Here is a 17,707-nt window from a genome sequence, read left to right on the forward strand (position 1 = left end):
AACCCTAACCCTAACCCTAACCCTAACCCTAACCCTAACCCTAACCCTAACCCTAACCCTAACCCTAACCCTAACCCTAACCCTAACCCTAACCCTAACCCTAACCCTAACCCTAACCCTAACCCTAACCCTAACCCTAACCCTAACCCTAACCCTAACCCTAACCCTAACCCTAACCCTAACCCTAACCCTAACCCTAACCCTAACCCTAACCCTAACCCTAACCCTAACCCTAACCCTAACCCTAACCCTAACCCTAACCCTAACCCTAACCCTAACCCTAACCCTAACCCTAACCCTAACCCTAACCCTAACCCTAACCCTAACCCTAACCCTAACCCTAACCCTAACCCTAACCCTAACCCTAACCCTAACCCTAACCCTAACCCTAACCCTAACCCTAACCCTAACCCTAACCCTAACCCTAACCCTAACCCTAACCCTAACCCTAACCCTAACCCTAACCCTAACCCTAACCCTAACCCTAACCCTAACCCTAACCCTAACCCTAACCCTAACCCTAACCCTAACCCTAACCCTAACCCTAACCCTAACCCTAACCCTAACCCTAACCCTAACCCTAACCCTAACCCTAACCCTAACCCTAACCCTAACCCTAACCCTAACCCTAACCCTAACCCTAACCCTAACCCTAACCCTAACCCTAACCCTAACCCTAACCCTAACCCTAACCCTAACCCTAACCCTAACCCTAACCCTAACCCTAACCCTAACCCTAACCCTAACCCTAACCCTAACCCTAACCCTAACCCTAACCCTAACCCTAACCCTAACCCTAACCCTAACCCTAACCCTAACCCTAACCCTAACCCTAACCCTAACCCTAACCCTAACCCTAACCCTAACCCTAACCCTAACCCTAACCCTAACCCTAACCCTAACCCTAACCCTAACCCTAACCCTAACCCTAACCCTAACCCTAACCCTAACCCTAACCCTAACCCTAACCCTAACCCTAACCCTAACCCTAACCCTAACCCTAACCCTAACCCTAACCCTAACCCTAACCCTAACCCTAACCCTAACCCTAACCCTAACCCTAACCCTAACCCTAACCCTAACCCTAACCCTAACCCTAACCCTAACCCTAACCCTAACCCTAACCCTAACCCTAACCCTAACCCTAACCCTAACCCTAACCCTAACCCTAACCCTAACCCTAACCCTAACCCTAACCCTAACCCTAACCCTAACCCTAACCCTAACCCTAACCCTAACCCTAACCCTAACCCTAACCCTAACCCTAACCCTAACCCTAACCCTAACCCTAACCCTAACCCTAACCCTAACCCTAACCCTAACCCTAACCCTAACCCTAACCCTAACCCTAACCCTAACCCTAACCCTAACCCTAACCCTAACCCTAACCCTAACCCTAACCCTAACCCTAACCCTAACCCTAACCCTAACCCTAACCCTAACCCTAACCCTAACCCTAACCCTAACCCTAACCCTAACCCTAACCCTAACCCTAACCCTAACCCTAACCCTAACCCTAACCCTAACCCTAACCCTAACCCTAACCCTAACCCTAACCCTAACCCTAACCCTAACCCTAACCCTAACCCTAACCCTAACCCTAACCCTAACCCTAACCCTAACCCTAACCCTAACCCTAACCCTAACCCTAACCCTAACCCTAACCCTAACCCTAACCCTAACCCTAACCCTAACCCTAACCCTAACCCTAACCCTAACCCTAACCCTAACCCTAACCCTAACCCTAACCCTAACCCTAACCCTAACCCTAACCCTAACCCTAACCCTAACCCTAACCCTAACCCTAACCCTAACCCTAACCCTAACCCTAACCCTAACCCTAACCCTAACCCTAACCCTAACCCTAACCCTAACCCTAACCCTAACCCTAACCCTAACCCTAACCCTAACCCTAACCCTAACCCTAACCCTAACCCTAACCCTAACCCTAACCCTAACCCTAACCCTAACCCTAACCCTAACCCTAACCCTAACCCTAACCCTAACCCTAACCCTAACCCTAACCCTAACCCTAACCCTAACCCTAACCCTAACCCTAACCCTAACCCTAACCCTAACCCTAACCCTAACCCTAACCCTAACCCTAACCCTAACCCTAACCCTAACCCTAACCCTAACCCTAACCCTAACCCTAACCCTAACCCTAACCCTAACCCTAACCCTAACCCTAACCCTAACCCTAACCCTAACCCTAACCCTAACCCTAACCCTAACCCTAACCCTAACCCTAACCCTAACCCTAACCCTAACCCTAACCCTAACCCTAACCCTAACCCTAACCCTAACCCTAACCCTAACCCTAACCCTAACCCTAACCCTAACCCTAACCCTAACCCTAACCCTAACCCTAACCCTAACCCTAACCCTAACCCTAACCCTAACCCTAACCCTAACCCTAACCCTAACCCTAACCCTAACCCTAACCCTAACCCTAACCCTAACCCTAACCCTAACCCTAACCCTAACCCTAACCCTAACCCTAACCCTAACCCTAACCCTAACCCTAACCCTAACCCTAACCCTAACCCTAACCCTAACCCTAACCCTAACCCTAACCCTAACCCTAACCCTAACCCTAACCCTAACCCTAACCCTAACCCTAACCCTAACCCTAACCCTAACCCTAACCCTAACCCTAACCCTAACCCTAACCCTAACCCTAACCCTAACCCTAACCCTAACCCTAACCCTAACCCTAACCCTAACCCTAACCCTAACCCTAACCCTAACCCTAACCCTAACCCTAACCCTAACCCTAACCCTAACCCTAACCCTAACCCTAACCCTAACCCTAACCCTAACCCTAACCCTAACCCTAACCCTAACCCTAACCCTAACCCTAACCCTAACCCTAACCCTAACCCTAACCCTAACCCTAACCCTAACCCTAACCCTAACCCTAACCCTAACCCTAACCCTAACCCTAACCCTAACCCTAACCCTAACCCTAACCCTAACCCTAACCCTAACCCTAACCCTAACCCTAACCCTAACCCTAACCCTAACCCTAACCCTAACCCTAACCCTAACCCTAACCCTAACCCTAACCCTAACCCTAACCCTAACCCTAACCCTAACCCTAACCCTAACCCTAACCCTAACCCTAACCCTAACCCTAACCCTAACCCTAACCCTAACCCTAACCCTAACCCTAACCCTAACCCTAACCCTAACCCTAACCCTAACCCTAACCCTAACCCTAACCCTAACCCTAACCCTAACCCTAACCCTAACCCTAACCCTAACCCTAACCCTAACCCTAACCCTAACCCTAACCCTAACCCTAACCCTAACCCTAACCCTAACCCTAACCCTAACCCTAACCCTAACCCTAACCCTAACCCTAACCCTAACCCTAACCCTAACCCTAACCCTAACCCTAACCCTAACCCTAACCCTAACCCTAACCCTAACCCTAACCCTAACCCTAACCCTAACCCTAACCCTAACCCTAACCCTAACCCTAACCCTAACCCTAACCCTAACCCTAACCCTAACCCTAACCCTAACCCTAACCCTAACCCTAACCCTAACCCTAACCCTAACCCTAACCCTAACCCTAACCCTAACCCTAACCCTAACCCTAACCCTAACCCTAACCCTAACCCTAACCCTAACCCTAACCCTAACCCTAACCCTAACCCTAACCCTAACCCTAACCCTAACCCTAACCCTAACCCTAACCCTAACCCTAACCCTAACCCTAACCCTAACCCTAACCCTAACCCTAACCCTAACCCTAACCCTAACCCTAACCCTAACCCTAACCCTAACCCTAACCCTAACCCTAACCCTAACCCTAACCCTAACCCTAACCCTAACCCTAACCCTAACCCTAACCCTAACCCTAACCCTAACCCTAACCCTAACCCTAACCCTAACCCTAACCCTAACCCTAACCCTAACCCTAACCCTAACCCTAACCCTAACCCTAACCCTAACCCTAACCCTAACCCTAACCCTAACCCTAACCCTAACCCTAACCCTAACCCTAACCCTAACCCTAACCCTAACCCTAACCCTAACCCTAACCCTAACCCTAACCCTAACCCTAACCCTAACCCTAACCCTAACCCTAACCCTAACCCTAACCCTAACCCTAACCCTAACCCTAACCCTAACCCTAACCCTAACCCTAACCCTAACCCTAACCCTAACCCTAACCCTAACCCTAACCCTAACCCTAACCCTAACCCTAACCCTAACCCTAACCCTAACCCTAACCCTAACCCTAACCCTAACCCTAACCCTAACCCTAACCCTAACCCTAACCCTAACCCTAACCCTAACCCTAACCCTAACCCTAACCCTAACCCTAACCCTAACCCTAACCCTAACCCTAACCCTAACCCTAACCCTAACCCTAACCCTAACCCTAACCCTAACCCTAACCCTAACCCTAACCCTAACCCTAACCCTAACCCTAACCCTAACCCTAACCCTAACCCTAACCCTAACCCTAACCCTAACCCTAACCCTAACCCTAACCCTAACCCTAACCCTAACCCTAACCCTAACCCTAACCCTAACCCTAACCCTAACCCTAACCCTAACCCTAACCCTAACCCTAACCCTAACCCTAACCCTAACCCTAACCCTAACCCTAACCCTAACCCTAACCCTAACCCTAACCCTAACCCTAACCCTAACCCTAACCCTAACCCTAACCCTAACCCTAACCCTAACCCTAACCCTAACCCTAACCCTAACCCTAACCCTAACCCTAACCCTAACCCTAACCCTAACCCTAACCCTAACCCTAACCCTAACCCTAACCCTAACCCTAACCCTAACCCTAACCCTAACCCTAACCCTAACCCTAACCCTAACCCTAACCCTAACCCTAACCCTAACCCTAACCCTAACCCTAACCCTAACCCTAACCCTAACCCTAACCCTAACCCTAACCCTAACCCTAACCCTAACCCTAACCCTAACCCTAACCCTAACCCTAACCCTAACCCTAACCCTAACCCTAACCCTAACCCTAACCCTAACCCTAACCCTAACCCTAACCCTAACCCTAACCCTAACCCTAACCCTAACCCTAACCCTAACCCTAACCCTAACCCTAACCCTAACCCTAACCCTAACCCTAACCCTAACCCTAACCCTAACCCTAACCCTAACCCTAACCCTAACCCTAACCCTAACCCTAACCCTAACCCTAACCCTAACCCTAACCCTAACCCTAACCCTAAACCCTAACCCTAAACCCTAACCCTAACCCTAACCCTAACCCTAACCCTAACCCTAACCCTAACCCTAACCCTAACCCTAACCCTAACCCTAACCCTAACCCTAACCCTAACCCTAACCCTAACCCTAACCCTAACCCTAACCCTAACCCTAACCCTAACCCTAACCCTAACCCTAACCCTAACCCTAACCCTAACCCTAACCCTAACCCTAACCCTAACCCTAACCCTAACCCTAACCCTAACCCCTAACCCCTAACCCCTAACCCTAACCCTAACCCTAACCCTAACCCTAACCCTAACCCTAACCCTAACCCTAACCCTAACCCTAACCCTAACCCTAACCCTAACCCTAACCCTAACCCTAACCCCTAACCCTAACCCTAACCCTAACCCTAACCCTAACCCTAACCCTAACCCTAACCCTAACCCTAACCCTAACCCTAACCCTAACCCTAACCCTAACCCTAACCCTAACCCTAACCCTAACCCTAACCCTAACCCTAACCCCAACTAAAAGCAACTTTCTAAACAATGTTTTGGTTCATTTCTAGCTCGTTAGCTAGCCAGCTAACGCTAGCCAGTTCAAATAATGACCATATCATAGCTGACAACGCCTTAACTTTAGCTAATTTGTATTAATTATTACAGGAAAATAAACTCACAACAAGATAATTATTTACAAGTTAATGGTGAGCTAATTACAGAAAATAGTTTACGGTTGTGAGTGTGATGAAATAAAAGCAGGGCATTCTACTGGAGAATTGTAGAACTTGGACACTGTCTCGTTGACCTAACGTTATATCCTAATTTGACTTTGGTGCAGGTCATGTTGTTCTTCACATTACCGTCTATGGTAAACATACACTATATCAAATAAAATCAAAGTTTATTTGTCACATGCACAGGATACAGATGGTGTAAACGGTACAGTGAAATTATTACTTGCATAGTGGAGTCATTCACGTAACATTAGCTAGCGAGCCAGTCAGCTAACGTTAGCTAGCTGGCTAACAGTACGCTTTAACTTGCAATGAAAACGACTTTGTGAAAAAATTTGAAACATACAATATCTGAAAATGTAGCTAGCTTGACTCTCTTACCCGTATACATGGATGAATGCTTCTCTGTCATGGATGCCATGGTTGCCCATAGTTTAGAGATGTAATCCGGAGACAGGTGTTCTCTTTTCGACTCCCTCCGCATAATATTTGCAATCAAACGCCAGAATTTCTCCATCTCCTTAGCTATCATACTCTGCTTCCACCGGGCATTCCAATAATTTTAAAACTCTGTCAACTTCCACGTTGCAGTTCTTCATGATATCTTTCAAAAAAGCCGCGTGAGAAAGGATTAGCTACAAATACTGAGCAGCTCTTGTTATAGACAGAAGCATGATGCATGGCAGACCAATCCGAACTCATCTCTCAGCATGTCTAGCCCAGCCATTATCTCAGCCAATCATGGCTAGCGGGAAGGTTCCTGTCTTTTTCCGTGGCTAAACCAACTAGGCTCGTAAAATAATAAAATAATTTGTAATTAGAGATGGCATACAAGTTTGTTATTAAAGCACATGAAAATTCACATGTTCCAGAAGGCATTTCTGCCAAAAAACGCATTTAAAAAAATGTTTACATTCAAATGCCTCTCCTGTGAAGTAGTGACGTGCGACATACGCCTTGTTTCCTGAAACGTCATTTAGCAGACGCTCTTATCCAGAGCGACTTACAGTTAGTGCATACATTATTCTTTTTTATTTTCATCCTGGCCCCCCGTGGGAATCAAACCCACAACCCTGGTGTTGCAAATGCCATGCTCTACCAACTGAGCTACCTCCCTGCCGGCCATTCCCTCCCCTACCTTGGACGACGCTGGGCCAATTGTGCGCCGCCCCATTGGTCTCCCGGTTGCGGCCTGCTACAGCAGAGCCTGGATTCGAACCAGGATCTCTAGTGGCACAGCTAGCACTGCGATGCAGTGCCTTAGACCACTGCGCCACTCGGGAGACTAATGGGGCGGCGCACAAACGAGTCACATTTTAGTGACCTTTTATTGTCCCCAGCACAAGGTGCACCTGTGTAATGATCATGCTCTTTAATCAGCTTCTTGATATGCCACACCTGTCAGGTGGATGGATTATTTTGTCAAAGAGGGATTTGCTCACTAACAGGGATGTAAACAAATGTGGTTTATAAAAAATTGATAAATACGTTTTTTGTGGGTATGGAACATTTCTGGGATCTTTTATTTCAGTTCATGAAACATGGGATCAACACTTCATGTTGCGTTTATATTTTTGTTCAGTATAAATGTTTTCTCTCTCTCTCCTCCCCACAAAGTCACCGCTGGGCGGGACATCACTGGGTTGAATGGCACAGCCCTGATTTCGAGATCTAATTGGCTCCTGTTTGCGAATACGTCACGATCATGATTAGAATTGATGATCGGACGTTTTGATTTCATTGTCTGGCTAGGGGACTGCTGAAGAAATCTGATGAATTCGAGCGGTCGTTTGATTTGACGACAAAAACAGGTACATGCCAAACTGATTTCACACTTCACTGTGCCAGATTTCGACGAGGTCCGGCTTCGGTTCGCTGTAGGCAGGGGTCAGAGAGAGTGACCATGTTAGGACGGGAGAAATCAGAGATTTAAAGGAAAAGTTTATTCGGCTGTAGTGGCCTGGTTATGGCTGACACGGCCTGTCTTTCTAGTATGGCGTGCTGTAGGCATTATTGTTGTGTTGCGGCGCTTTCAGCTGGTTGTTGACTGTCTTTAAACTAGCTGTCGGAAAGTTAGATCATTCCGCTTCCTGTGTGGGAATCCTATTTCTCCTCCTCTCTCTCTGCCCTTGTGGCGGAATGGGTGGATGTGCGTTTTCTACATCAATTCGCTTTGCAATGTTTCCATTTTTTCATTCAGTGGCCATGCGCAGTGAGCTTGGTAAAATGCTGAAACGGGAGGGGGAAGATGGAAGCCCCTAGACTGGCTAGTTAGCAGCATCATCAAGACAAATAGCTTTTCAACAACGCATCTAGACTATTTTCTCTAACTTTGGGACTGCTTAGCTAGCTAACTAGTAGCTATATATATATATATATATATATATTTGGGATGCTGACACTTAGCTAGCATTAGCTTGTGTTGATTGAAGTGTGCTAACGTTAGCTATAGCTAGCTAATGACTTGCTAGGGCAAATGTTAGCTAGCTAGCAATCTAGCAAGTTGCGTTATTGCAACCTCCAAGTTATAACGCGTTACAGTAGTTGCATGGCTCCACATAGTCGATACGCTGATTTGGTGGTAGTAGCCAGACACATCCTTGACATCTCACATGCTACCAAAGAAGGATTGGACAGGTCCCACTCAGCTAGCTAGCTCTGATCCAGGTCCCACTCAACTAGCTAGCTCTGATCCAGGTCCCATTCAACTAGCGAGCTCTGATCCAGGTCCCATTCAACTAGCTAGCTCTGATCCAGGTCCCATTCAACTAGCGAGCTCTGATCCAGGTCCCACTCAACTAGCTAGCTCTGATCCAGGTCCCACTCAACTAGCTAGCTCTGATCCAGGTCCCACTCAACTAGCTAGCTCTGATCCAGATCCCACTCAATTAGCTAGCTCTGATCCAGGTCCCATTCAACTAGCTAGCTCTGATCCAGGTCCCATTCAACTAGCTAGCTCTGATCCAGGTCCCAATCAACTAGCTAGCTCTGATCCAGGTCCCACTCAACTAGCTAGCTCTGATCCAGGTCCCATTCAACTAGCTAGCTCTGATCCAGGTCCCATTCAACTAGCTAGCTCTGATCCAGGTCCCAATCAACTAGCTAGCTCTGATCCAGGTCCCACTCAACTAGCTAGCTCTGATCCAGGTCCCACTCAACTAGCTAGCTCTGATCCAGATCCCACTCAATTAGCTAGCTCTGATCCAGATCCCATTCAATTAGCTAGCTCTGATCCAGGTCCCACTCAACTAGCTAGCGCTGATCCAGGTCCCACTCAATTAGCTAGCTCTGATCCAGGTCCCACTCAATTAGCTAGCTCTGATCCAGGTCCCACTCAACTAGCTAGCTCTGATCCAGGTCCCATTCAATTAGCTAGCTCTGATCCAGGTCCCATTCAACTAGCTAGCTCTGATCCAGGTCCCATTCAACTAGCTAGCTCTGATCCAGGTCCCATTCAACTAGCTAGCTCTGATCCAGGTCCCATTCAACTAGCTAGCTCTGATCCAGGTCCCACTCAACTAGCTAGCTCTGATCCAGGTCCCACTCAATTTGCTAGTTCTACTCTACTACTATGGTTTTATAATCTGAGTGTATGAAATGTCCACAGGTGTGTTACCTGTCCAACTTCATGTCATGTGACCAGGTGAGATCATTTTTTACATTTACATTACATTTTAGTCATTTAGCAGACGCTCTTATCCAGAGCAATTAGGGTTAAGTGCCTTGCTTAAGGGCACATCGACAGATTTTTCACCTAGTCGGCTCGGGGATTAGAACCAGCGACCTTTCGGTTACTGGCACAACGCTCTTACCCACTAAGCTACCTGCCGCCCCCAATACATTTACATATTTAGCAGACGCTTTATCCAGAGCGACTTACAGTTAGTGCATACATAATTTTTTTTCATACCCCCTGTGGGAATCGAACCCACAACCCTGGCGTTGCAAACGCCATGCTCTATCAACTGAGCTACATCCCTGCCGGCCATTCCCTCCCCTACCCTGGACGACGCTGGGCCAATTGCACGCCGCCCCATGGGTCTCCCGGTCGCGGCTGGCTACGACAGAGCCTGGATTCGAACCAGGATCTCTAGTGGCACAGCTAGCACTGCGATGCAGTGCCTTAGACCACTGCGCCACTCGGGAGATCATGTGACAGCTCTCTTCCAGTCTATTATAACCATAGAGATAGATAGAGACCTCTAGTGCCCAAAAGCCAGTTTTAGCATGGGCAGCGCCATTGAGGACTTTCACCATTTTGAAGTAGTCAACTGGGTGGGACTTCCTATGGGTTAAGGAAGGATCACATGATTCCATCCAGGTCATCAGGAGGGATCAGCCAATGAATTATAGTGGTGAGCAAACATTCCATAACTGCAGGTGGCAGTAAATCGCCAACCTTGGCTTTATACCTGTTCAAACAACATACTCTAGGTGGCAGTGTGCACACTTTCAGTTTGTTTACCAATTCATAGAAGTAGTAGGAGCAGAAAATGTACCAAAATGGAGATGACCTTAATGGTGCTGCCCATGCCCTCACAGACGCCACAATGGGACAGAAACAAAGAAGAGTCCTCTATCATTCTCTATGATTAAAACACACCACCATAGAAGAAGTGTGATGTTATAAAAATGATATGACAACTCTAAATATAAATTATGGAAAAGCTGCAAAGAGATTTACATTAATTCCACTCTAACTGATGACACTCTCTTGTCTTGCAGAACCTCAGAGAGACAAAGACACCACATCATGTCTCAGCTCCTGCACCCCGCAGCCCAGGACACCGAGCTAGCATGACCAGTACTGCAGCCAGACCACGTAACCCCCGGACAGAGGGTATCTGCTGCCTGGCCCTAGGCCTGTCTGGCCCTACTGCCTAGACCTAACCCCAGCCTGGCCCTACTGCCTAGACCTAACCCAAGCCTGGCCCTACTGCCTAGACCTAACCCCAGCCTGGCCCTACTGCCTAGACCTAACCCCAGCCTGGCCCTACTGCCTAGACCTAACCCCAGCCTGGCCCTACTGCCTAGACCTCACCCCAGCCTGGCCCTACTGCCTAGACCTAACCCCAGCCTGGCCCTACTGCCTAGACCTAACCCCAGCCTGGCCCTACTGCCTAGACCTAACCCCAGCCCTACTACCTAGACCTCACCCCAGCCCAGCCCTACTGCCTAGACCTAACCCCGGCCTGGCCCTGCTGCCTAGACCTAACCCCGGCCTGGCCCTGCTGCCTAGACCTAACCCCGGCCTGGCCCTGCTGCCTAGACCTAACCCCGGCCTGGCCCTGCTGCCTAGACCTAACCCCAGCCTGGCCCTACTGCCTAGACCTAACCCCAGCCTGGCCCTACTGCCTAGACCTAACCCCACCCCAGCCCTACTGCCTAGACCTCACCCCAGCCTGGCCCTACTGCCTAGACCTAACCCCAGCCTGGCCCTACTGCCTAGACCTAACCCCAGCCTGGCCCTACTGCCTAGACCTAACCCCAGCCTGGCCCTACTGCCTAGACCTAACCCCACCCCGGCCCTACTGCCTAGACCTCACCCCAGCCCTACTGCCTAGACCTAACCCCACCCCAGCCCTACTGCCTAGACCTAACCCCAGCCCGGCCCTACTGCCTAGACCTCACCCCAGCCCTACTGCCTAGACCTAACCCCACCCCAGCCCTACTGCCTAGACCTAACCCCAGCCTGGCCCTACTGCCTAGACCTAACCCCACCCCAGCCCTACTGCCTAGACCTAACCCCAGCCTGGCCCTACTGCCTAGACCTAACCCCAGCCTGGCCCTGCTCGTGGCCCTGCTCGTGGCCCTGCTCGTGGCCCTGCTCGTGGCCCTGCTCCTGGCCCTGCTCGTGGCCCTGCTCCTGGCCCTGCTCGTGGCCCTGCTCCTGGCCCTGCTCGTGGCCCTGCTCCTGGCCCTGCTCGTGGCCCTGCTCCTGGCCCTGCTCCTGGCCCTGCTCGTGGCCCTGCTCCTGGCCCTGCTCGTGGCCCTGCTCGTGGCCCTGCTCCTGGCCCTGCTGCCTAGACCTCACCCCAGCCTGGCCCTGCTCGTGCCTCTGCTGGATGGCTGATCTGCCCTCCTCCTCCTGCAGCACCATGGAGGAATGGCAGGAGAAACGAGGCCTACAGACGGTAAGTAGAGAAACCAGACCACCTGGACTGAGTTAGCCTTTATATTCTAATATACCACCTGGACTATGAGTTAGCCTTTATATTCTAATATACCTATTATATACTGTATGGTTACATAAAGACTGTGGGTAGAGAAACCAGACCACCTGCACTATGAGTTAGCCTTTATATTCTAATATAAAAATAAAAGATTAAGATGGGCAGTCTGAGATATGGCTTTTTCTTTGCAACTCTGCCTAGAAGGTCAGCATCCCGGATGCACAACGTGCCATTGGAACACAGGACTAATGGTTGCTGATAATGGGCCTCTGTACGCCTATGTAGATATTCCATTAAAAATCAGCCGTTTCCAGCTACAATAGCCATTTACAACATTAACAATGTCTACACTGTATTTCTGATTAATTTGATGTTATTTTAATCGACAAAAAAAATGCTTTTCTTTTGAAAACAAGGACATTTCTAAGTGACTCCAAACTTTTGAATGGTAGTGTAGGTCTACATACAGACTATGTATAGACTAGAAGCATGTTTTGTCCACTGTGTACAGTGAGGGAGAAAAGTATTTTGATCCCCTGCTGATTTTGTACGTTTGCCCACTGACAAAGAAATGATCAGTCTATAATTTTAATGGTAGGTTTATTTGAACAGTGAGAGACAGAATAACAACAAAAAAATCCAGAAAAATGCATGTCAAAAATGTTATAAATTGATTTGCATTTTAATGAGGGAAATACGTATTTGACCCCCTCTTAATCAGAAAGATTTCTGGCTCCCAGGTGTCTTTTATACAGGTAACGAGCTGAGATTAGGCGCACACCCTTAAAGGGAGTGCTCCTAATCTCAGTTTGTTACCTGTATAAAAGACCCCTGTCCACAGAAGCAATCAATCAATCAGATTCCAAACTCTCCACCATGGCCAAGACCAAAGAGCTCTCCAAGGATGTCAGGGACAAGATTGTAGACCTACACAAGGCTGGAATGGGCTATTTTTTTTATTTATTTCACCTTTATTTAACCAGGTAAACCAGTTGAGAACAAGTTCTCATTTACAACTGCGACCTGGCCAAGATAAAGCAAAGCAGTGCGATAAAAACAACAACACAGAGTTACATATGGGGTAAAACAAAACAAAGTCACAAAAAAACAACAACAAAAAAAAACAACTACAAGACCATCGCTAAGCAGCTTGGTGAGAAGGTGACAACAGTTGGTGCGATTATTCGCAAATGGAAGAAACACAAAATAACTGTCAATCTCCCTTGGTCTGGGGCTCCATGCAAGATCTCACCTCATGGAGTTGCAATGATCATGAGAACGGTGAGGAATCAGCCCAGTACTACACGGGAGGATCTTGTCAATGATCTCAAGGCAGCTGGGACCATAGTCACCAAGAAAACAATTGGTAACACACTACGCCGTGAAGGACTGAAATCCTGCAGCGCCCGCAAGGTCCCCCTACTCAAGAAAGCACATATACATGACCGTCTGAAGTTTGCCAATGAACATCTGAATGATTCAGAGGAGAACTGGGTGAAAGTGTTGTGGTCAGATGAGACCAAAATGGAGCTCTTTGGCATCAACTCAACTCGCCGTGTTTGGAGGAGGAGGAATGCTGCCTATGACCCCAAGAACACCATCCCCACCGTCAAACATGGAGGTGGAAACATTATGCTTTGGGGGTGTTTTTCTGCTAAGGGGACAGGACAACTTCACCCCATCAAAGGGACGATGGACGGGGCCATGTACCGTCAAATCTTGGGTGAGAACCTCCTTCCCTCAGCCAGGGCATTAAAAATGGGTCGTGGATGGGTATTCCAGCATGACAATGACCCAAAACACACGGCCAAGGCAACGAAGGAGTTGCTCAAGAAGAAGAACATTAAGGTCCTGGAGTGGCCTAGCCAGTCTCCAGACCTTAATCCCATAGAAAATCTGTGGAGGGAGCTGAATGTTCGAGTTGCCAAACGTCAGCCTCGAAACCTTAATGACTTGGAGAAGATCTGCAAAGAGGAGTGGGACAAAATCCCTCCTGAGATGTGGGCAAACCTGGTGGCCAACTACAAGAAACGTCTGACCTCTGTGATTGCCAACAAGGGTTTTGCCACCAAGTACTAAGTCATGTTTTGCAGAGGGGTCAAATACTTATTTCCCTCATTAAAATGCAAATCAATTTATAACATTTTGACATGCGTTTTTCTGGATTTTCTTGTTGTTATTCTGTCTCTCACTGTTCAAATAAACCTACCATTAAAATTATAGACTGATCATTTCTTTGTCAGTGGCCAAAATCAGCAGGGGATCAAATACTTTTTTCCCTCACTGTAGGTCTACATATAGACTGTGTATAGACTAGAAGCACATTTGTGTTTGAAGGGAAGAGCTAGTGAACTCAATGTTGTCTGTTTTCATTGGCTAGTTTATTGACCAATGCCGTGTCTCCGTCAGATGAACCTGAGGTCTGTGTTCACACTGGAGCAGCAGCGAGTCCTGGAGAGCTACTATGACAACGGGATGACCAATCAGAGCAAGAGCTGCTTCCAGCTGATCCTTCAGTGTGCTCAGGAGACCAAACTGGACTTCAGCGTGGTGCGGGTACGTAGGGACTTCAGCGTGGTATGTAGGGACTTCAGCGTGGTACGTAGGGACTTCAGCGTGGTGCGGATATGTAGGGACTTCAGCGTGGTATGTAGGGACTTCAGCGTGGTACGTAGGGACTTCAGCGTGGTATGTAGGGACTTCAGCGTGGTACGTAGGGACTTCAGCGTGGTACGTAGGGACTTCAGCGTGGTGCGGATATGTAGGGACTTCAGCGTGGTATGTAGGGACTTCAGCGTGGTACGTAGGGACTTCAGCGTGGTGCGGATATGTAGGGACTTCAGCGTGGTGCGGGTAATACAGGGGTTAACCCTAACCCTCTAATACAGGGGTTAACCCTCTAATACAGGGGTTAACCCTAACCCTCTAATACAGGGGCTAACCCTAACCCTCTAATACAGGGGCTAACCCTAACCCTCTAATACAGGGGTTAACCCTAACCCTCTAATACAGGGGTTGACCCTAACCCTCTAATACAGGGGTTGACCCTAACCCTCTAATACAGGGGTTAACCCTAACCCTCTGATACAGGGGTTGACCCTAACCCTCTAATACAGGGGCTAACCCTAACCCTCTATTATAGGGGCTAACCATAACCCTCTGATACAGGGGTTGACCCTAACCCTCTAATACAGGGGTTGACCCTAACCCTCTAATACAGGGGTTGACCCTAACCCTCTAATACAGGGGCTAACCCTAACCCTCTATTATAGGGGCTAACCCTAACCCTCTGATACAGGGGTTGACCCTAACCCTCTAATACAGGGGTTACCCCTAACCCTCTAATACAGGGGCTGACCCTAACCCTCTAATACAGGGGTTAACCCTAACCCTCTAATACTGGGGTTAACCCTAACCCTCTAATACTGGGGTTAACCCTAACCCTCTAATACAGGGGTTAACCCTAACCCTCTAATACAGGGGCTAACCCTAACCCTCTGATACAGGGGCTAACCCTAACCCTCTAATACAGGGGTTAACCCTAACCCTCTAATACAGGGGTTAACCCTAACCCTCTAATACAGGGGCTAACCCTAACCCTCTGATACAGGGGCTAACCCTAACCCTCTAATACAGGGGTTAACCCTAACCCTCTAATACAGGGGTTCCCAAACTTTTTTGGCCCATGACCTAATTTTGATATCTGAAAATTATTGCGACCCCAACCGTGTAAAAAAGAAATTTGGTAATTAACAGCCAATGTTTACTTTTTTATTTGGGACTATGACAGTCAATAAAAAAACATTCTAACACTATTTCTGATTGTCTTCTCAACACACCACTACATACTTTTAATGTAGGTCTATGACAGTCAATTTCAAACTAGTCTGACATAATATTTCTTATCTCACCACCACTAATGAGATTGGTGCTTGATGCATGTCGCATCGGAGCTTCTCAAAGTCAGGGGGCGTGGTCGACAGTGAGCATCACATCCAACCTGGATCGATATTTGGTTTTAATGCAGACGAGAGCACTGAATCTAGCTTCACACAGATATGAGCTGGCAAAAGGTACCATGAGTTTTATGGTGCGTTCAAGACAACTGGGAACTCTGAAGAATACGAGGTCAAATCATGACGTCAGTGATCTTCAGGTCAGAAAGTCAGAGCTCTAGAAAGAGGCCAGAGTTCCCGAGTTGGATTTTCCGAGTTGGATGACCGTTCAAAACGATTTTTCTCAGTCGGCGTTCGTTTTTTTCTAAGTAACCAGTGGTTTTGAACACACTGAAATCGGAAGACAGAGATTTTCGAGTTCCCAGTTCCGAGATACCAGTTGTTTTGAACGCGGCATTAATGCTCAGAGGCAGGGTATTCTCTCTGAGTCAGGAACCAAAACTCCTCCGTTGTGACCCGTGAATGCATTTGGCCGTCACATGGGCGCTTGATCAGCTGTTTGATTTCCCTTACCAGCATGCCAACTGAGCCAGGATCACAGTCAAACGGATTGGGAAGTAGGTCCCAAAGTGCTCTTCCAAGCGTTGGAGGTGAGCAGTCATCACTCATGTGGGACACTTACTGATGTTGTTTTCTGTTAGAAACATTCACAGCCGAGGAAGGGGGCATAATTCGCTTTTGAAAGACTCTCTCCAATAAGAATTATTTCCTCTGAATCCACTGATTCGGTCACTCATCTGTAGAATGTTTTTGTATTTCCCCTGCATGCTTGCATTCAGTTCGTTCAGTTTCCAAATATGCTACATAGGCAAGGAGACTTATTTTATTTTCATTACAAAGGAAGTCAAGCAAGTCTGTTTTTTAAACTTACATTGTGACAACAGTTCCTCTCTCAATGCGAAAAATCTTTCTAACACCCCCTCGATAAATAGAACATTGTCATGCTCTGATCCCATATCTCCGTGTAGTTTTGCCAACAGGCGTATGCGCAGTGGATGTGGTGTGATGTAGTTTACAGTCTAAGTTACCTGCTGCAGTATATCTCCTAGTTCTGTGCTCAGCTTTATCATACTGTCTCTGGTATTAAAGGGTCGTGACATGACTTTCATTATTGTGATGACTATTATTTATCAAATAATTACCTACTATGTTTAATTGTTACTAGATTAAATTAACTAATTAGGAATTTGGGGCACCACAGGAAAAGTTGTTTAACGAGTTACCGTTTCCCAAATTAACTCTAAAGATATCTAGATATCTCTTATCATTTAACAGTCATTTATTAATAATGTACCTCATCAGTCTCATTCTGAAAGTCGTAGACTCTTTAAGTCTGCACGAACCCGGGTCTTACTGATCATTTAATTATTTATTAGTAATTAAAAATGATAACACAAGATCCAAACACATAGACTGTATAGGTAGGGATTAGACATTTTACAATGAAAACGGGTCCCTAGCGGACTAACACAATATGACACTTGGAGAGAGGGAGAGAGGGAGAGAAGGAGGGGGAGAGAGGGGGGGAGGGGGAGGGGGGGAGAGGGAGGGTGGGAGAGAGAGAGAGAGAGGGAGTGAGAGAAGGGGGGAGGGTGGGAGAGAGGGAGGGAGAGAAGGGGGGAGAGAGAGAGAGGGAG

At 47.9% G+C, this 17,707-nt stretch overlaps 1 protein-coding gene across 1 annotated transcript in view; it reads left to right on the plus strand.

The window, feature by feature from the left end:
- Positions 1–11,855: 11,855 nt before the first annotated feature.
- Positions 11,856–17,707, plus strand: part of LOC311116843 (highly divergent homeobox-like) — a 50,655-nt gene continuing 44,803 nt past the window's right edge. Inside the window, exons 1-2 of the mRNA XM_084191879.1 lie at positions 11,856–12,075; positions 14,524–14,670. Of these exons, the coding sequence (XP_084048005.1) occupies positions 12,007–12,075; positions 14,524–14,670 (216 nt within the window). The 5' untranslated portion in view covers positions 11,856–12,006. The remainder of the gene's footprint in view (positions 12,076–14,523; positions 14,671–17,707) is intronic.

The sequence above is a fragment of the Coregonus lavaretus genome (genome assembly GCF_964263955.1).
Source record: "Coregonus lavaretus genome assembly, contig: HAP1_SCAFFOLD_333, whole genome shotgun sequence".
Taxonomy (NCBI): Eukaryota; Metazoa; Chordata; class Actinopteri; order Salmoniformes; family Salmonidae; genus Coregonus; species Coregonus lavaretus.